The sequence below is a fragment of the Bombus terrestris genome, chromosome 14 (genome assembly GCF_910591885.1).
Source record: "Bombus terrestris chromosome 14, iyBomTerr1.2, whole genome shotgun sequence".
Classification (NCBI taxonomy): Eukaryota; Metazoa; Arthropoda; class Insecta; order Hymenoptera; family Apidae; genus Bombus; species Bombus terrestris.
The window spans coordinates 10,214,958-10,238,135 of record NC_063282.1 but is presented as its reverse complement, the minus strand read 5'-3'; the positions used below and the strand labels follow the sequence as shown (position 1 = coordinate 10,238,135).

At 36.7% G+C, this 23,178-nt stretch overlaps 1 protein-coding gene across 1 annotated transcript in view; it reads right to left on the bottom strand.

The window, feature by feature from the left end:
• The window catches only part of LOC100646390 (zwei Ig domain protein zig-8), a 460,535-nt gene that overhangs the window by 38,168 nt on the left and 399,189 nt on the right, over positions 1-23,178 (bottom strand). The window contains exon 5 of the mRNA XM_012316538.3: positions 4,068-4,287. Within this exon, the coding sequence (XP_012171928.1) occupies positions 4,068-4,287 (220 nt within the window). The remainder of the gene's footprint in view (positions 1-4,067; positions 4,288-23,178) is intronic.

Sequence of the window (23,178 nt, the reverse complement as noted above, 5' to 3'; positions counted from 1 at the left end):
AACTTGTAACCTTATTAGTCTTATCTGACGTTTACGATTAAGAATTAATACATTGTAACTAATATATGTATCCTGTAAAATTATTTACTAGAAATTGCTTCCTTTTCCTTAATATATTATATTTATTGTGTACAGCTTGATACGTACTTTTATTGCGTGTGAGTGAAATAAATGTTTGAAAAAAGTTTCTGTAATAATATAATTAGAAATGATTACGTTGCAGTAGTATTTTCATATGATCACAGAAATCTGATAACACGGGAATAAAACGTGGACTCTGGTAAAAAGAATGCTTAATCGAAAATTAAGGGTATGTACAAACAGCATTTGCAGCCACCGTAATTGTAAAAATAACACGAAATATCTTGCATTATCTCTTCTCAAACCACTCATGTCTACTCCCAAATCAAGCAAACGATCAATCGCGTAATTTGACTGTCATTCGCGTCCGATGTAATTATCGCTCCAATACACAAAAACATGTCAGACGCATAAATTTGACCGAGCAATTGCATATGAATGATAGAAATGGCTTTAATTTCGTGAGTGGTCATCGATACGCGGTTCCGGTGCTGGGTTATATGTATATGAAATAATTGATGACGAAATTAACAATGAAGCATCGATGATCTAGCGGCTATTAATCGACGATAAATAGCGCTTGCGGTACGATTAATCCTCCTCCCTGTGTCCACTTCCTACCTCTCTAGTATGAAAAACACATGCGTTTCATGATTCAATTTCACGGGCCATTCATCAACTGAAAATTTAATTACTTCATAGTAATTCATTGCTATACGAACTACCGTAATTACTGTTAAAATCCACTGAGTATTTTTCCATCAAGTTAGAAATAAATCGTGAATCAAATACAAGTACTTCCTGCTTCTAAATGATAAACTTCGGTTGGCTAGATGTTTATGACTTGTGAACGATAGTACATTTGATTAATTCGAACAGCGTGTTTCCGCCGCTGGTAGTCATTAGATTGTACTCGACTTTTTTTTTTAAAATATAATTTCTCATCGAGGTTTACTTGCAAGAAATTTTCTTACTTCATATTTATAATTATCGCTGTGTATTTTCGTACCTCCTTCTAACTAATACGATTGAAAAATTATGGTTCCGTCGCGAAATTTGAAGTGTTAACAACGTTTATTGCATTAGATTGTTTAAATGATTCGTCGCGTTTTTGTTATAAATTTCTATCAAACAACGAAACGTTCGGACAAATACTGTTCTTTGTTGGGTACCAGAGAGAATTAGAAAGAGACAAATGAAAAGAGAATTTAAAATGCCAAATTTTTCAATAAAAACAGCTTTATCTCTTTCTTTCACAGACATGAAACGCTCGAATGCAATTCGAATAGCCTTTCGAACAACAGCAAATAATTCCATGTTAAATGCACAGTGCGGTAGTCAGATTATAGGACGATAGAACTTGTAAAGAAATTTTGGCAGCTTGCTTCCAATAGATTATCGATTAATCATTTACTTGCTGCATTTTACTACTCAGTTTCAACGTGTAGTATAATAACGTATCGCACCCTTGAGGCTAATAACGGCCGTTTAAGAGTTGCCTAACAGCGTCCCAGTTGTAGTTGCTGCAACCGAAGAGGCCTTAAGAAATAATTATTTTAATGCTTAAGGGACCAAACTGTATCTAGTCTTGATAAACTCCCTCGAGTAATGGAGAAGAATTACACGGCAAGATACGTATTAATGTTGGACTTCTGTTTCTGTTTGCGTTTGCATTTTATGGACAATAACGTTATTCGCTTTTTGTCATTGTTACTATCATAGGAATGATAGAATTTTTATTAAGCGAGTGAAACGTGTTTGAAACCAGAGCAATAGAAGGGAATAAGGATATATGTAGTTCAGAGTGTTACAGATATGAGAATGCCTGAGGTCATGGTGTGAATGAAGAGTGTAGGGCCATCCACGGGTTTGGGTAGACATGTCTGGATGTCTCCTAGGAATGTCGCCTGGAAATGTCTGCATCGAGTGAAAAAGATAGGGAAATAGAGAGAATAAAAAAAGAGGAGGAGGGAGAAAGAAAGAGCTTTCGAGAAAGTATATTGGATGGTTTGATCGAACATATCAAGGACTAGATATGAGTTTTAAATTATATAATAATCAATAAATAGAAATAATAAAAAGAATAAAATATAAAGGAAAGTTGTGTAGTACTGACCGCTATACTTTATTGCATAAGATTATTTCTATCTATCTAATAATAGACAAATAATGTATCGTAGATACAAATTTAGAAGATACAGATTTCGTCTGCGATTTTGTAAAGAAAAATAGGAAGACCGCTCTCAACTGGTGCGTTAATCCAAACGATGCGCACGAACATCTTCTCTTGCCAAAGAGAATCCGCCGAATACGAGAGTCAGAAACTCTTTTATCCGGGACCATAACCTTTCCTCTGTTTGTCTGTATTACGTCTTAGGAGTACAACGTGTCTCAGCACGTGGTATGATATCCAGTCGGTCCTCAGATGATAGAGGAAACAGGGTAGTCCTTTGTCAGGCAGCCTGTGCACCGTGAAGACGCATCGGGCATGCTCTGCATTTCTAGCCAACCCTTGTAAGCTCTGGCGCTTGTGTGTCGCGGGAATATTGCAGTCAGGCTGCGTCTGTTTTTGGACGTGATTGACGATTGTCAGGCTGGCGTTTCACGTCGATGAATTTACGACGAGGATCACCCTGCAGCCGACCTCCACCAGAGCCACAGCCTCAAGAAGCAGAAATTAATTGTCTAGTGGCTGACATTGCGTGCGACGCGTTCTTCCTATTTCGGCCAAGCCAGATTCCCTGCGTCGAATTGTCACCCAGATATTTACACGTCTAACGTGGCGGCTACGAGTTGATCAATGAGTATAATTTTGACGGATGGCGTCGAAGCTAACGCCACAGATCAGCTTCGGTATACCGACTCTGTAGGACTGTAATTTATGGGTTCAATGAGCTTACCGATAATTTCAGTTCTATTGAAAACGAGTTCGTATTTGGATATTATTTCTCAGTGACTAACTTTTAGTCCAAAGTTTTTAATGAATATTTATAAAATAGTTAATCTTTATTATTCGAATTACGGTTGAGCACAATTTCAATAATATACATTCAACTATTCTTACAATAAATATATTCATAATGAATATGGATAATATATTGACGTATGTAATTATTGTTTGTACGCAAAATAAATTTTATTTGTCAAAGAAGAAGCAATTGAAATCCTAACAGATATATTCTGTTATTCGAACTAACAAGAAGAGATGGAAGGGACCTATTCAGATAAACGAGTTCTGCTGTACTGTCCTTCTCCGTAGTTAACCGGAATAGATTTGAAGGTAGGTATTGCGTCTCGTATGATGAATATACTTGTTTCGCTTTTGAAAGTTGGCACAAGTGATTAGTTTACTTGATTCGTATACGAATGTGTTAAATAATGACTGTAGTTTCGATAAGTGAATTTAGATGTACGGTCAGGTAAATTCGGTTCAGTGTAGCGAATATAGTTGTTTTGTTCTAGTTTTGAGATTGAAAGCTTATCTATGTTTAGGTTATGCGTTCAACCAGTTAATCTATTGATCAATATCTGAGCAATGTTGCTAAGTTCGGACTAGGATACAGATTGCTTTTGGCGTCAGCGACGCATGTCCTTTTGATTTTGATACCAGCTACCACTAGCAAAAAAGTGCATTTTCGGTTTATCTATTTATCATGATAGTGATTAATAATCCAACGAACTTTTATTATATCATCTTCTATCTCAAATTCAATATAAAGATTGATTTATTAAAAATTCGATCAAATTTGTACTCCAACAAATATTCATTACTATACAGAATTATAGAAGAGAAATTAAACTATCTTTCTGAACTCAGAAATTCGACAAAAACGGACTATTACGCGTGATTTTCATATACATGGAATACCAATTGATAATATCAGGATTGATAATTTCAAAAGAAAATATATTTCTTCGTTTCATATTAGTAGCAATTGCCATTATAATAGCAAAATAACTTACTAATAAAAGTGAGAAAAACATACCTCGACGTGAGGGCATCGCTCCACTCAGTTTCGACAGCGATGCGAGGTTCGCCGTTTACGTCGTTTTCCGAATGCGGAGATGTTACTACTGGCTGACTACCACGGTACCAAGCCACTGTGCCTAAATCGTGAGGTCCTTGAGACATTAGACAAGTGAGCGTGAGAAGACTGCCGGTTTTCACGTAAATATCCGATGGGCCACTTATTCTGGCTCGTGCCTCTGTAAACAAAAATTATTTCAGTCGATTAATCATGTGCTTTTATGGTTAAAATAAATATCGTTATCTTATTCTACAGAATTTCATGTATTCCTTGGGGATTCTGACATTCATGACGAACGTTACCATTAACACGGCAACACTGTAATTCATTATTAAGTATGTGCTTCATCAACTGAATCTCGGTCACATCTTAAACTTTCAACATCGTACGACGTAACTGTAGAGCGGTTACAGGATGTAACGATAAGAAGCCTGGGGACGTTGAGGTGCGTCAAATAGTCGCTAAATGCTGCTTTCCAAGCTGTGTCAATTTTAGAGACTATTATCCGATATCCGATGCCGATAAATTATTCATATCGCGAGAAAATCGCGTCGTATATAAGCAGCGAGCGTTCAGCTATCCTGGGGATTCGGTTCGACCTACTTTGTGATTAGCACGCGAATGTTTCCTCGGTACTGTGCATTTATAATGGCCGCGCGAATAATTATCGTGCGAGGAAAATTGTCGTCAAAGCGAAGAGCGAGAGGGGGTGAACTTTGCTGAAACACGCGCCAACTATTAAATCGTTTAAAATTGCAGTTACTGCGTATATGGATTTTAGCGATATAAAATAAGAGGATCGACGTCGACAGGGTGTGATTGTAATAATAGTATGAGGATTTGCGAAACTTTCCTTTCGTTCTCTCTAGTTTCTTGTTATCAACCCCTAAATGGATCTTCAATGTTAATTTAATCAATTGTATTTATAAACAGAAGCTTTAAGATGCAAAAGATTTGCACAAGATCGACAGGGTGTGACTTTAACGATAGTTTGAAGATTTGCGAAAATGTAGTTTTACCCTCTGCAGCCTCTTCGTGTTAACCCATACACAGATTTTCAATTTTAATTTAATAAATTGAATTTGTCGTAAAATGGAAGTGAAAGGGTTGAACTTTGAAGAACACAAGGTTTGAATCGAGCTATTCAGCGAAATACACTTGTAATTCAAATTCACATGCTTCTGAAGCGAGTAGACAAACCGTTACATCTTTTTTAATTCATTGATAAATCTTCAAACAAACAGCTCAGACACAGTTTTCAAAGACGATATCGCGTATTCAGTTTTCATAGCGAAAGATCCCTCTTTCATCTCTCCTTTTATGCTCCCTTTTTTCTGGTTCCTTTTTTTAGAAAGCACTCATCAATTTTACTATGGCCAGCGAAGGTTTCTATCAGGCAACAGTTCAATGACTTCGAGCGAACAGAAGAAGAATGTGTCTAGTCACTGTTGAGATATCAAATTCGTGCAAGAATAACGGGCATCTGATTCGCGCTATTTCACCGTGGGATTGGCGTATCGATTTTCGCTTTGAATTTCAACATGCTCCGTTAATACTGCAATTTTTGCATTCCAGCGTTTCTCGTACATTGCCTGGTATTATCGAACATTACCGGATGTTTTGGTTAACTCGCCACAGTGCTTTATTGTTACCTTTTTCGCTTAACTCAGAACTTCTATAATCCCTTAATCTGATAAAATAGCATTAAATATTCGCTTCTTGAATTTTATTTACGATTAGGAATTGACTATTTTAATATTTACTATTGGAACAATGCTATCTAAAAATAATGAGTAGTCGAGTAAAAATGAACTATTCCACTATATAGTAATGTGAATATAAAGTAGTTAAAATAAGCATGAAAAGTAAGTTGCTAAGTTTACTAGAGGAAACAAAGTAACATCAGTTATATAAAAAATTGGTATACAGCCTGAATAATCGTGTCAAACGCGTGATAAAATTTAAAAATGATTCCACTGAATACCAAGATCTCTTATCGCGAACCATGGTTTGCCTAAATATTTTTCTGATCTCTGTGAAACATATACCAGCGTGAATACATTTTCAGAATTGTTCCAAATTTTACAAATCATGATACTGTCGATGAGTGCACGAATTCTTTCGTCAATCACTCTAAATCTAAGTAACTTCATGACGAACTGCGTTTTAAGTTGCTTTGTAAGTATTCTAAGGTAAATATGTGAATTTATACAGTGGTATAAGTATGATACGAGTCGCATGAACGACGTTGTATCGTAAGAAATCTCGTCTTCAGATACGGAGGGAGTTAGGAGAGAATAACGTAGCCGGTTTATCGATCGTACGTAGCCAAGATATTCTCCCATTTATCATCGTAGCGACGAGCACGACTATGGGCCGCGTATGATGGTATCGTACACGCGGAACTCGCGATTACACGAATAATCGCGGCTCGGTACGCGCGTATGGGGATCTCCGCTATCGGACAAAAGCAAGTCCGATAAAAAGATTTTGCGTGGATTTACCGTGTGCCGAATAAATGTTTTTGCCCGGCTACGTGATTTATACCGTCGTATGCGCACGCATCATTGGCGTCTAGTTTGAAACAAAAGGAATTCACTGCGCTTGAACTGGCGCCCATAGCTTCTTTCGCCCGTTTCCCTTGTTCGTTTTTGAGTGGTTTAATTATCGTTCGGTATTTTATTATCGCCGTGTCATTGCAAGCTTTTAAGCAAAACAAACACACAGGGGCTGCGTTTTCAATTGTCTCGTCGCTGCTGCGTTCCACATCTTTGCGAATTATCGATCAACTGCGATCGTTTGAAGGGACACAAAGAATTGAGTATATTATGATTCTAAAGCAGCGAGCAAGAATAATAGTAATTTTTACATTCTTAATTTAAAAATTAAAAAAACAATTAATTGATAAGAATATACAATAGGCTATGAGAAATTCGAATTAAACGTCCGAATAAATGACAGATACATCAGTTACAAGAACTATGTGTAATTAAAAATATAGAAACTTGAATGTTGAGTAAAATAACAACGACATTTAAAAATATTACGAACTCTGTATTTCTACCAGAGCTACATAAAACTTTAAAAGGAATAACAAAAAGAGAAAAACATGTAATTCGAAAGATCGTAAAAATCTGCAGCACTATATCGAGCGTATATTCCTTTTTAATCGACGGTGTTTCACGTGGTGTTTGCGCTCTTCAATCTTTCATCTTTTAAAATACCGATCGAAACCCTTCGTGTAAACACGTAATATCCATATTGAATCAGGAAGCTGGTGATGCCATTTTTCGTAAAGAGAAATAATCGGTAACACGAACACATTTTGTCCGATGTTTCAGCATGTAGATGCAGATCGTCTTATATGATTATAGCCCGTAAATGATAAGAGGAAATGGATCGTTCGATCAGATGTTTCGTCGAAGCAAAAAATATAAAAATAGCTAAAAATAACATACTTTTAAATCGTACTCCGTTTTCTGGAAGATATCGGGGATTTCGGCGATAATCTGCACGAGGTTATAAAGATGAAACGACGCGACTTTGGTTGGAAGCAAATTTACCTACATTTCTGCAGAAGATTAGCGATGTTAATCCCTCAATTATTACGTGGAATATTTTAGGAGAAAAGGTTTGTCACGAGCTATCGTAATATAGAAATATTAAACACAGTTTTGTTAAAGCTACAGAAATCGAAAAACTAAAACAACAGAAAATTTTGTTTACGTAACAGATGATACAAGAAACCAGCGATGAAAAAAATATCAAAGCAAATCTGCGAGATTCTATTTCACCATTAGATCTTACAAAATGGAATGCAATAACGAGAACTCATTGAAAAATATATTTTGATCTAAATATCAAAACATAACTATGAATGATAATACATTAAAATTTTATCAATAATGGCTAATCAAAGATTTTTATTATATCTGAATCAAGATATGTAGAAACTATTGAATTATATTTTTATTAATACTATTTTCAGTAAAGTTATACAAAATTGAAAGTTTTATAAAAGGATCCGGCCATATTACTTGCAACGATCTAGAATGATCGAAGAAATCATACAATGCGCTTAATTAATTACTAAAAGTGTAACGCGCGCTAACGCATCTCCGATCGTCGCGGATAAGAAAAGGACGAACAGTTTATTCGAATTTAAATTACAAGATCCATCGAGATTAAGATAGGAGGGCAATCCGAGAGGCGGAAGATTTTTTCCACCGCTTAATCTTCGCTTAATGCGCGTTTTTATGGGATCTTTCACGCTTAACTGATGTTCGAAGAGGATTAAGAGAGCAGAACCCTACGCGATGAAGCTCGTGAAGTACGATTCAGTCGCAGTCTGGCATTTCATTGAATGATTATCTTCGATGAATACTAACAATTGCGGAATTCATTTCTGCATTGGAATCAAGCCGAATTTACGATTTAATGCAAATCTGATCGACAGAAAATGGGAAAATGGTCGAAGAATATTACATATGTAATACAGTTTGAAGACACAGCAGCCTAAAAGTATCTGACGTTGCTCATTTCTGATACTATAGGAAGAATAGGATTCTTTGTCACCGATAGACTGCGAATATTTATGAACATTCAGATTTTTGTAAATATAATTAATACTTTGACTACCACGCCGAAATCACATGTTTCGCACAAGATGCCACGGGAGTATTTTTATTGTACAAAGCATATAACGGCAAAATAATAATAAATTGATGATGTAAGACAACATTGTTCCCCAACGGACCGTTTATCTTATTGGTGGTCACGGGTAATAGTTGATAGCGACATATTATAACAAGGCTTCGTTTATTTCAACAAAACCATTCGCATTCGTTATTTCGTCGTAAGCAAAACATGCAGAATATATCGTTGAAACGTGTAGAAGATATTAGTAAACAGTATTTGTTCATTCTATATATAATAGTAAGGAATGTTCACATTTCTAACTTTAATTATATGATTATAAAGTAGCATTTACGATTATTTTCTAAGGTGTGTTTATAATAATATTCGTAGATTACTCCTCAAAGATATGGATGCAAACACAGTGTCCCGTTAGATGCAAGATTTGTTCTCATTTCTTTTTATTGGTGTTCTAATAAAGATGTTTAATTGTTCAATTGGGCACTTTTTATTTCAAAGTATTTTCTATTTATCGATCATATTCAAAATGCCCTAACTGTTAATTTTCATTCAATTTTTACAATTGTAAGAAGTTCAAGCGCTCCGGTCACCAATGACCACCGTGGCGTCACAGGAGAAACCGTGGCCGGTCATATTTGACCAACGCGGCAGTCAAAATGTTAAAAAGATGGAACCTAGACAAAAGAAAATTTCTTTATTTACTAAACATAATAACAAGTATCCTATTTTAAATATCTCATATACTCATATTATAAGTACGCATATTATAAGCATGCGGTGTGTGCATTTTTACATCTTCAAATTTTTCATAAATGCATAAGACTTCACAGTAAAAATTGTAAATTTTAAATACATTTGACAAGCCGTTTTCCAATTCTCAGATCTGTCTCATTTTCCTTTAAATTTAAAAATTGGAATCTTTAGAAATATATCTGAAGTAATCCCGCATTTAGAAGCATCTACGACAATTCCATATGGGATACGTATGTATATCGATCGTCCATTAATCATGTAGTGAAAAATTCTGATACATACTGAATTTCACAACCCTATGATAAAATCATGAAAATTAGCTGAGATAATAACGTAATAGGTAGGATTAATACCGTTATACCATAATATCGGTATCTTGTATGTAATTGGAGACAAAGTACTTGCAAACTCAAACATCTGACAGTCCCTCAACGGTTAAACAGTTTCTGTAAATATACGTACAGTACTACATTCAGAAAGCTGACGTCGCTTCGCGTCGTGTTAGTGTGACTAAATCTGTGGGACAATACACGCTGAAATGACAATTAACATGATAACAAACTTTCCTATCAATTAATTCATCAAATATAAAAAATCATTTCTGAATAAAAAGTTAATTCGTATTATAAAGTATTTCTATTTTAATTTTCTTGGTGTTCAGAATTTATTAATGATTTTTCTTATTTGTTTTTAATCTGTTCGATATTTTTATATTATGAATATAAACTATAATATTGAGTAAGTATATAGATACGAAATAAGAAACCATGTATATCTATATATAAGGCATATTGTATACATTAACATTATATAAGTTATATGTATATAATTAAGTTTTTAAGTATTTTAACAAGAAACGGCATAAAATACAAATTGATATAAAAAGGGAAAGAATATACGCGCTATCTTTCGTTCGTAACTAAAACGACCATATCGATGTCACGACCGGCATACTTCAAATCCGATGGACCCATGATGGAGATAGAGATGTGGCGGCCTTGGCGACAATGTATATCGCCGAAGTGCCTAATGAGTCATCTGTATCCCAACGGTCCTTCCACCGAATGTCCTAGAAGTGTGACAACGGTCACGTACGCCTACAGGGTAATGGGGATATTGAGGGATGACAAACAAAGAAGAAACAGATGTTACCGAAAGTCAAATTGTAAGAGCTTCAGTCTTGGAAAGTCACGGCTGGAGCTCAGAACAAAATCGCAGTCAGTGTAAATTCAGAATACAAGAAATAAATTCTCTTGTTTTTTTTTTGTTACCTTAATTTTTTCTTTTCGTTCGAGCCCCTTGCTTTTATTTTACGTGACATCGACATAGTTAATTCAGAGTCATTAATTACTTTCCAGAATAATTCGTTCACAAAGTTAAAAATTATAAATTCAAAGGTACTGTTAATTAAACGTATGAATAACTCCCTTTAAATCTTCATATTTGTTTTCCAATGATCCGTTCGTTTTACAAGGAGATGCTGGAAGCCAAACAAAATTGCTTATCGCTCATCCGTAAGAAACATCGTTTGTATTACTTAAAACGCCCATCATTTATAATTTCTCTTTGATTTAATTTCAAAGTTTCGGAGAACTGTTTCCAATTCGAATAATTGATTAGTTCAATAATCGAATAGTGGATTTGTCTTTCCCGGAAAAAAGAAAGCTAGAAAATAGTTGTCATGGAAAAAAACAGAGCTCGTTCTAAATTTAATGAAATTGTTCCCCTTGTATTGCACAAAACAGATAACAACATCATTTCCTTTCTTTCCCTTTCTGAAATTCTACATCCAACTGCGAATCTAGGTTAGAGACTCTTGCTTTAAACGATTAAAAGAAACAAGAGACAGACTCTTTGTCGTTTTTGTTCGCTTTTTCAATTCATAGTATACATATATATATGTATACTATATATATATATGTCGGAGATGAAAGAACACCGGAACCCCTCCTTGGATTCGCGGGAATACCGTAATGTTGTAACTTAGATTAAACAAATGCCGCTCCGATTGTTCGAGATTTATGATCATGAGCTTGGGCTCGAGGCGACAATCAGTCGCCGAACGTAGCCGCGGTCAAAGGGATGAACGTTTTATCTAACAAAGGCACAGAGTAACTCTATACCTCTCCTTAAAAGAAATAGTCGTAGCGACACGTGGCAGTAAATACTTCAATACTTCAATATTTCAATTCAAATACTTCAATAGTTTCTGTCCCGCGGCCCGCCACACGCAGATTTTGTCCTCCGGGTAAGATGATCGCCGGGTGTCGGCATGCCTTTGCAGTGTATGTTTAGCTAACGTCAGGACCCGCTATAAATCTTAAGATTTAGTCAAGCGAAGTGCTTCAAATAGACTAGCTGGGCGGCCAGCATCTCTTTCAAAACGCCGATATGAAGATCGACTAATTAGCAACAGCGCTAATTTCCCTCACCTTTGGAACGAAAGCTTTCTTTGACGAATCCGAGGATCTCATGTCCTTAGACACACCCATTATAGTTTTCCTCGACGGCATCGTCGAGACGGAGAGTCACTCTTCCGTGCGATCTCGACGACGATTCAAGTAACTCTCAGATACGTAATGATTGCCCCATGCATTAACATTGAGTACAACTTAGACGCTAAAAAAGAGTAGAGTTCGTCATCCCGTTGACCGTGGATTCGTTATTGAGCCTAGGATCGATCATTGTCATTAGCTTCTCGAGTATCTAATTATCGCGATTACTTGTCCAATTCCATCATAGTCACATTTGCACTAGTAAATATCTCCTCTATTGCATAATGATCACGTCTAGTGTCAATAGGGATTCGTTTCACGCCCTTAACCCTAACTCTAAACTTAACGCCAACCCGACATATATATATATATATATGTATGTGTAGTATGTGTAGTACGAGTTAAAAAAAATATATATTATATATAGAAATATTGTTATATCCGAGCGTGATATCCTGCTTGCGTTGTTTCTCCAGAAAAGTACAAGAAATATGTATGTATATACATATTAAAGAAATTTTGTATTAAAATTAAAATTATTAATATTATTATCGGCAATATTTTTATATAAATATTTCATTGTAATAATAAGTAATTAATGTACATTAATGTATATTCATCGGAATAAATAAATCGGAAGAAATTAAAACAAGTGAATTGTCAAAGCTTCAGATATAAAGTACGCAGTCATTATCAAAATTAACTGCGTCAGAAAACGTTTCAGTGTGCGTATTTTGCTTTAATTTACAATTATTACTAAAATTCCAAAGCCAATGCAGAGGTATTATTTAATTCTTTGAAATATTCCGACTTGTTTGAAATTTCAATAAAACCTAAATTTTAATATTTGCACACTGCCAAAGGCCTTGTATCTATTATCTCGGCATAAAATTATATAAATTCCAGTTCTATAAGCATAAAGAAAAATGACATTTCAACGAAAATATTCGAAAATTCATTGTATATTTTATGAGTTTTATGTTATACATGCAGGGTAGATTCTGAGAAGAATCAAAGTATTAGAAAATGTAATACAATGCAAAATCGGCAGTTCGTTTAAACCGGAAAGGGGAGGTTTATGTAAAATAATTAAGAAAAATAAAAATATTCGAAAATTTAACGTTTTACCAAGGATAAAGAAAAATTGCAAATTCGTTGAACATCGGAATATAGAATGTATATGATTTTTATATTGTTTCAAGTAATTTTACAGTAATAATTTATACGTAAAAGTAATTTTTAATCCTCAATATATAGTACTACCTAAGACAACCGAAATGCATAGTATAAACATATCATTTGAATCAGTTCAAAAGTCGTGGTTCCTTACTGTGCACAGCGCACACTGTACCGTGATACGTCTGCATGGTTTCATCTACGTTCTAAACTTAAAAATGTCTCTAGGTACGAAAGTACGATACGTTTTCAAAATGAGGATCTCGATAAAACGAGACTTTTATCTCCATGCAACGCATTCGCTAATTAATGTCCTCGCGTGAATTTATTATCATCGCTATTGTTGTGCATATTTCGCTGAAGATTTAGGAGCGGTCGCCGCGACGAATGAACGCACCCGGCGTTGTTCGTTGCGAGAAAAGCTCTACGTACATGGATTTTCAAGCCACATGAATCTACGTAGTGGATTTTTTTTTTTTTTTTTTTATTTATTAGAATATTTACAATCAATTCTCGTTGAGAATTTTCAGTAACTTAGTTTGGCGTGATACAATGACATGGATTATAATAGTTTTATATTGTTGGTTCTAGTAGAAACTAAGGATTTAGTCTAGAGGGTATTTTCTTTTTAGTCTGCGGATCTGGTCCGTCGTGTCCAGTAGTTGGGTGACTAGTGGGTTGTGGTGGTTGTTGACTCTTGTGTTATATCTGCTTCTGGACTTGTGTATTTCATCTTTGACTGTAGGTATCTTGAGGTCGCGGTGGATTGTTTCGTTGGTAACATACCAGGGTGCATTTAATAGGGATCTTAGCGTTTTCGATTGGAGGCGTTGGAGTATTTCAATGTTGGAGTTACTTGCTGTTCCCCATAGTTGGATTCCGTAGGTCCAGACAGGTTTTATTACGGTCTTGTAGAGGGTTATTTTGTTCTGTATGTTTAGTTTGGAGCGTCGGCCCGTGAGCCAATAGAATTTTCTTAGTTTTTCCTTTAGTTGCTTTGTTTTTTCCGAGATATGTTTTTTCCAGGTTAGCCTCCTGTCCAGGGTCATGCCCAGGTATCTTACGGAGTCCTTGCTTGGGATTATTGTGTTGTTAATGGTGACCTGGGGGCAGGTTTGTTTTCGGAGCGTGAAGGTTACATGGGAGGATTTTTTTTCGTTTATTTTAAAACCCCATTTTTGGAACCACTTTTCCATGGAGTCGAGACTTCGCTGGAGAGTGGATGAGGCAATTGCCGGGTCTGCGTGGGTAGCTAATAGTGCTGTGTCGTCGGCAAATGTTGCTATTGTTACCTCGTTTGGTACGGGTAAGTCGGCAGTGTAGATGGAGAATAGTAGGGGTCCGAGGACACTACCTTGCGGTATGCCGGATTCTATTGGGAATGTTGCGGAAGTGGCGCCTAGACATTTAACTATGAATTGTCTGTTGGTTAGGTAGGATTTTAAGATGGAGTAGTATGGGTGGGGTAGGATTTTTTTAAGCTTGTAGAGTAGCCCTTCATGCCATACTTTATCGAATGCCTGTTGGATGTCTAGGAATACGGCTGAGCAGTATTTTTTCTTTTCAAAGGTTTGGCTGATCATGTGGGTTATGCGGTGGATTTGCTCTACTGTTGAGTGTTGTTTTCGGAAGCCGAATTGGTGATCTGGGAGAGTTTTCAATTCTTCTAGGAGTGGAAGGAGACGATTCGTGAGCAGTCTCTCGAATAGTTTAGACAGGGTAGGTAAGAGACTGATTGGGCGATAGGAGCTGGCTTCATATATTGGTTTACCGGGTTTGGGGATGAGGGTGATTAGTGAGATTTTCCACGCCTTAGGAAAGTGTTCAAGGCGGAGGATGGCGTTAAATATTGATGCGATGAGTGCAATCCCTTTTATGGGGAGTTCCTTGATTGCTTTATTTCCTATTAGGTCGTGACCTGCTGCTTTCTTGGGGTTTAGGCGACGGATAGCTTCTATGATCTCTGCAGAAGTGAAGGGTTGGATAGGAGGGGACATTTGGAAGGGAGTGTGCAGGTATTCGGTGACGTCCGCTGTAGCTATGGAGGAATGGGGTTGGAATACTTCAGTCAAGTGTTTGGCAAATAGGTTGGCTTTTTCTATAGGGCTACGCGCCCATCCACCCTGCGGGCGGCGGATTGGAGGTATTATTTGTGGGGGGCGCGTGAGTTTCCTGGAGGCTTTCCATAGTGAGTAGTTTGAGTCGGCTGTGGGGGACAGGCTGGCGAGATATTTGTGAAAACGGTCATTATTGTAGTTCTTTATGGTTTTGGATAGTTTTCTAGTTGCGTTGTTTAGTTTGCGTTTGTCCTCCGGTGTTCTATGGGTCTGCCATATCCTTCTTAGTCTAATCTACGTAGTGGATGACACAATAAAAGTATCGCCAAAGGCTTCCGATTGTTAAATCTAGCAGCGGTTAAAGAATTGCCAAGCTTCGTGAATTTTTCATGATACAGTTTCACCGATTTTTTTAATTAATATCGGACGCTTTGTGTTTCCAAATTGGAGACTCTTTCATTCAGTTAACTATAAGTTAAATTGATAAAGATTTATTTGGTATCACAGGGATTATAATGATGAAATCAAATCAAATTAAATAGGGAAACCTATCACGTTCGATTGTACATTAAATTGCAATTTAACATCGAAAACTAAGAAAAATAATACGAATACCATAACTGGTTAAAAATTAATAAAACCGTGCACTAATTGAATGTTGTTAAAGAAAAAATATATATTTAAAATGATAATATGGCACTGTTAATAACTTTTTCCTTTTTTGTTTCTGAATATAATTGTACGTTATTATTATTATTTCGTGTCTCTTCTTCAGAGTAGAAATATACTGTACAGTCGTGTAAGTAGACAATGGTAGAGGCTTTAAAAGTATGAACATCCGTGTGGTGCAAAATTGCGGAGCTCATCGTGGAAATTTGCAAAGAACTGCTCGCGTGCCTCTAATTGCACTAACTACCTTTTCGAGGGCAGATTTATGCAGTTTCCAGGTCGAGGTGCGAGTAATAATCAACAACTTTTACATGCTGTGGAAAGTCTCTCGAATACGTCCGCCATAGCAATGCAATAAAATTCATCATAAGAGCACGTGAATACATAAAAAATTACATGAAATTCTGCTCAAATAATTTTTCATGGGCATTAAATAAAATCTTCTACGTAATAAAATGAAATATTTGACGTTAAATCATTGTTGATTTCCTCATTAATATTTCATATACATATATTTTAAGAAAATTTTTCTACAATTCTTCTCCATCTTTTGCAGAATATTTCTTAAATTTATTGTAAACATGTAAATTAATTTATTGACAATAAGTAATACTAAAATCTGTAGGGACGATAGAACGGATGATTGTTACGGGAGGTTGAACTATTATTTTATTGCTAGGTAAAATTAGACATCCGCCCGCACTCGCTGTGTAATGTAACATACAGACATACACACCCATGCACATCCCTTTTGATCTAAGCCTACATGCCTCGTGTAACATCAATCCACATCAGAGACCAGGCCACACACCGCGGGCAAAATGGCAGCCAGATGTCTGCACATTCTTGGCGCGTATCCTCAATAGTCTTAAGGACCCACCATGTTCATAGTTAAGGTCCTTCAGACCAAACAAGTATCTCTTGTTTTAGGTTTCCTTTACATTTATTGTTTGCTATGGGTTGACACGGGAAAGTTAGTTTTCCTCACGTTTGGTATCTTCTGTTGGCAACTTTCTCTCGAGGGCGGCCAAACCCCTTCCTGGTCCACCAACCTTCTTATTATCCAATCGGAAGCGGTGTCTACTGCCCTTACTTTCCTAACCAAAATTGTCATCAACAAATCCGATGGTCCCGTGTCCTTAGACACACCCACCCCTAGCTTTCCTCAAACATAGCATCGTCAGTAAAACTTCATTTATTCTGTATCCTTAGAATAGTCAACATATCTTTATCGTCTTTTACTCATCTTCTATCCTTAGACCAGTTGCGTACTTAACGTATCGGTGTAACTAAGTTTTACATAAAGTTGTTGGAGTGATATGTGATTTATGTGTGTTAATTCAGTGTGTATTCCATTGTGATTGCTGAATTCATAATAAAGTTTAATAAAAGCGAAATTGATAGTTGTATTACCACTCAGCTATTTTATTTTATCATTCAACCCTCAAGTCTACGTGACACTCGCAAGGACTGCACGTGGACATCAGCTCGTCATCGTTTGCTGACCTTAAAACTAACCAGAAAACTATTGACGATCGGTTCTCATCACCGATAGCTCTATTCCCTTAAACTGTTTCCAGTGTAACACTTATCCTAACTTATACAACAACACTACAAATCTATGAAATCTAATTTACTTAAAATCCACTGCACGTGCAAGATCACATTTTTTCTTATCTCCTAAGAATGAAAATCGAACGTATTAATTAACTTTTGTGTTACCGTTCACCTTTTACTTAACTTCCCAGCTGTTGAATTAAAAGAATAGCGTCAAATATATTCAATTGCAAAAAAAAAAAAAAGAAAAATCGCAGAATAGATAACATTCTCATGGACCTGCAATATACTTATTGTCAATAATCTAATAATCAAGTAAAGATCAACAAAAAGTCGAAGGAAAAAAGCACAAACACCTAACGATCACCTAAAATAATTTTGCCATCATCCTCATAAAAGAATGGTATTTATATCTACGTTATTCTATCTATCGTTTACACCAAGACTATCAGCCATCAAGGACAAATTTTGTAAAAACGCCAGAAATTCCCCACGATCTGCTACATCTCGTTGAAATGAACGGGTCGAAGAAACAAGGAACCTACACAACAACAAGAAAAAGGAGGAATCCAACAAGACCCGCACGATACCGTTCGTCGAGTTTCCAAAAAGAGCTAAAGAGACGTTAGGTGAAAAAGGGTGAAAAAAAGACGTAGTGCACGGATGAAAAAAGGGTAGGTGGAGGTGGTAGAAAAAGAAGACGATGACGAGGGGTAGGTAAGCTTTGTAAGCAGCGGCAATGAGCTTACCTGAGGTACTTCTAGAATAGCAGTGAAAAAGAGTGAGACCTAGCGGTGGCAGGAGAAAAAACGCTGAAAGGGTGGCTGCTCTTTTGTCGCCTGCCGTGGAAACCGCCGACACCCGGCGTCGCGACGTTGCCCGTCGTTACCGACGATGCTAATATCTCCAGCAGAACATTAAGGTTTATTAGAAGCGAGCCTTCGTGCAAGCGAGCAGTTTCTCTTCTCCCTTTTCGTTGCGCGTTTCTTCTTACTCTTTTTACAGCACACGTGGACGTGGCTTCTTCTTTAATGGTTGCCTTCTAATCGTGCCTTCCTTCCAGACTTAATTGCGGGAAGCATTGCAGTTCGATGAAGAAACGAAAGTTTATCTTTTTCTCTTTCTCTGCTTTTTGGTTATTTTATTAGATCGTGTAATAAGGTCATTCGCTTCTCCGTACTACATTGCAAGGAATATTCTACTGAAACGCGTTGAGTACAAAAATGTATTCGCACATAGGGTGGCTACAAAGGTATTTGTATCTTGGATGCATGAAATTTAATAAACAATTCTTACATACATTTGGCAGGAATTGAAAATTAATTGAAAAGAGAATAAGATATGTGTAAATACAAATTAACGGTCAGAGTCATAGGTAAGTTTGTAGGTAAGTTGTTTTTGTTAAGGCATGTATTCACTTTTGACTCCTCTTGTATGATAGAAGCACGATTAACGATGAAGTTTGCGAACTACCTTCACTCGCTATGTGAAGCATTTTCCAATATGTAGTTGTCTACTATACTAATCGCTTGCTTAATAAGTCAACAACGTAACAGTAAATCTTCGAGAAATTCAAAAGCTCAACTTACCATCCCTTCCACTAGAATCCTGAAATTTTGAGCGCCGCTAGCGAAAGCCGAGTGTTAAAATTATACTGAAAACACGGATCCTAGCGTACGAGGTTATCGGGAAAATTTGAAAGCTGTGTAAACACAAGAACCATGATTACGTTCACAGGCAAGAAGCATTTTGACCAGGCAGATATGCGTTAAATTACATCGTTATGCAAATTGAACGATGTTGCCAGTTCTCGAGTCGACTGAATTGCTCGACCGGCAAATCCGATTAACCCCTTCCCCCTCGCGCCCCTTCGCGCCTCTTATAATAATGACACTCGTCTTCCACTTCGCAACCTAATTTCAGTGATTCAGCCTGCTGTATCTTCCTCGGACGATGAAGATTCCCTACCGAATAATTAGCAACGATGCAGTTCTTAGTGGCCGCCTTTTCCCTCCAGAATTCCGCGTTTAACTAATTGCCGGTCGTTTAACGTTTCGCTTTTTCGCGTTTCGTCGATCATCTCGCTTATTTTCTATCGTTACGAGATGATTGCAGGGATTCTGTTACGAGCATCAGGGAAGTAATAAGAGAGGATAAAAAATGGGAGTAGTTTCGAGTGTTAGAGAGAAGCGGACGAAGAAAGGTATTCGAATTCGCCAGTTGAAAAAGGCTAAAATTGATTTTTAACGCGGAGGCTCGATCATGCAAGCAACTAATTACCGTAGAATCTTTATTATCCGAATTTCGACTCTTTGGATTATCTACTTGAGTTTCTGCACATTTCTACTTAAATACGTATACGAATGTTAAATACAAGTTAAAACGCTTTAAATTTAAGTTATTGGCGATGCTTTCTATAATTCAGTGTGTCTACGGAAAAAAAACACGACGAAAGGATATCCAACGTAGTTTTAGTAACATTGAAACGCTTTCAAACGAAATACAGCGTGTCTTATAGAGATAAACACTTAGGTGTGTTTCATACAGATACGTGTACAAAAGGGGCACCGTGTATGCCGGACACTGTAGAAAATAAATTTCCCGCGTGATTGCACTGTCGGCAACTAACAATAGAGAAGCATATTCCCCAACAGGGCGTTAAGTTGTATCATTGCAGTATGCGTCTAATTGCACGCAATTCCTATTACAATTGTCGAGTGCATAAACACGGTTGGTTGGCTGCTGATGGAAGTTAAACGTGGCAAATAATCGATTTCGGTCAGGTTGCGCGATATCGGTGTAAATTACACGAATAATCCACGATACGATAACGTGTCAACATTTGCCCGCTACGGCAATGAAACGAAGCATCAGGAGAGCAATCAACTCTGACGATTCGTCTTAAAGACCATTGCGAATGACTCGTTTTTATCAAATTATCTTCAATATAACGTCCATTCTTATATATTTTTGTAAACTCTAAAATCTGTCCTGACAAAAATCATAAATTGCACAGCAATAGCGTTGCAAACGTGCGGAAAGAACCACAACTGTTTATTGGTCGTTCGCGAGCCGTCTGGCGTGGACTTTATTTTCTTTCGAATAAATCGAGGAACGCGCGGTACCAATAAACTACTCCGCTGCTAACTTCCGACTGGACCGTGATCGAACCTGGCCTCGTCAGTGGAACCTCATTGTGAACTCCCCTTAAAGTCACGCCGATCTCTCCGGACTCCATTGGACATTGTTAAACTTCGAAACGTAATAAATCCGGCTTACTGACGTTTGATATACGAGCAGCTGCTGTTACTCACGATTCGGACAAGCACCTTCGAGTATTTAAGCCAGCTATTCATGTGGCTTCGAGCTATATAAGCTGAGCTACTTCGTTTTTCATTTGAAACTGGGAATTTTAAAATTTAGTTCAAATATAGAAAAATGATAGAGAGGCACAAAACTTTATTTTATTTTTCGCAAGAGCTGCTCAGTGACAAAGACTTCGTGTCAAATTCATATTTGATGCTATGTAATTTGAAACTTTCCTAATAATGAAATTTCAAATTCTTCCTGTACAGAGGTCTCTTTCGTCTCGTTATTTTATTGACTTATCTAATAATACTATGATTTCTTCGATTTTTAAACGAATATAACTCGGCGAGTTGTTATTAATACCGTTCTACGTCTAACTATATCAACTAGTGACGCAATTCATTGGTGAACTACTTTTTCAAATGTAGAGCCTGTTCTATTAATTCTTAGTGTCTATTGTAAAAAGAACTTTATTCCATTCAGAGAGAGAGCTGTTAAAAATAAACGTATGCATGGTAATTACATTCATGTTAAATTCATTTATTCGGCTACACTTTTATTTGAATAACGAACAATGAAGCACGAATTTTTATAAAAGAGCATTTGACATTATTCAGTCCTCAAAATCTGGAGAAAAAAAAAATAGTCTGAGATATGTAGCAAAAATGAAAGAATACGCGAGAATTGCCTCTGAAACCAGAACAACTCATCATCGGAAAATCTAGAAGACCGTGGTGATTCTTAATTCAAACAAGAAGAATCGTGTTTCATCGATATCGAGCCTATCATACGTTCGGTAACCACTCCTTTCGTTCTTCTGTTCAGTATCAAACGATCGCATCGATGTATCAAGGAATCGGAGGTCGATGAAACTGGAGGTTGAAAGTCGATTAAAGAGTTTAGGATGGCGAGTATGCGATCCAACGGCCACGAACGATGCCGAGCATTTTTCTTCGTACTGCCGCAACCCGAGTGGGCACTCTTAACCTAGATAGTCGGGCAACATTCCAAATTTTACGACGTGCAAGCGTGTATGATATAAACGCCCGTTGTTGAGGGTGGCAGCCGCCGCCGCTGCTACGAGTACGTTGCTTTTTGAATCGACTCGCTTCTACGTATTTACTGGCTTGGATATTTTATATGTCGCGTCCGGATCGAGACGAATTTTTACGGCAGACCGACTCCTCTTCATTGCTGCTTCCTGTTTCTGAATCGTTTTTCCGCTGTGCTTTCGCTAGTTTTACAATCCGTTCCTACGCTGGCAGTTAGGTACGAAAAACGGGAGCATAAAAGAGCGAAGATAAAGCATACTTTGCTTGGTAGTATCTGTGTTGCTTGTTGCGGAAATATTTTGCACAGAAGCGCAGTTATTATGTTGTTTTGTGGCTAATAAGTATTCGTTGTTAGAGGATACCTCGATTCTACGTTACCAAGCGTTAAATTAATTTTGTTGCTTCTTTGGTTTTTATCAACTTTCTAGATGGTTTGCATGGTTTTTAGCGGAGTTGCTGAATTTTAATCTTCCGTTGTTCGAGAATCTTTCCATTTTATGTTACGACGTAGGTATTATAATTTAATCTTTTGGTGCATAAATTTTCAAAAGATGTGCGAATACGTTTTGTAGCTACTATATATTGACAGAAGTTTTTTAATGTAGGTGATAGATTTTTGATCCTTTGAAATCCGAATAGACTTGAGAATTCATAATTTTATTAGCCTGCGATCTGGAAAGCCTTAACTTCCTTTCTTTCAAATTTAAGGACACTCAGGGAAGTCTATTTATCAAATATATAAGGATCGTAGATCTACGGGTTTCCAGTTGTATGAAGCAATGGAGATTAAATTATGCTCCTTCTACTTTACGGTTAGTTATAGTAGGATAATAAATAGTAAGTAATATTGTACTACACGTCGTTTCCCCTATGTCAATATTATATATGTACGATTCGGTAAATTGCGGAAATTCGCAATCGAATGTAGAATGTAATCAGATTACTCTACAGGCCATAAATCAAGCTTAGAGTATAATCACTAATCGCCTTTGTTATACTACGTGTGTATTCATCGTTTCAGCATAAATTAAGTGAAAGAACGAGTAAATTTGCAGTTGAAACCATAGCTTCAATACTGGAAATAGGAATTATATGGAGACATTTTACATAAAGTTTAGTATTTAGGATCATTTTAATGAAATTTATTCTAAAGATAAATTAGAGTGTTCTAAGTTTAGATACAGTAATCGCTCCTTTACAATAGTTTTACGAGAATTCGATCAAAAGAGAATGAGGAAAAATTTCGTTTTTGTTACATTCTTGTACCAGAAGAGTTGAATCAGTTGAGAATGCAGTTAAGGGCGAAGTGAATAGTTTTTTAAATCAAAAGCCCAAAGTTCTTTTG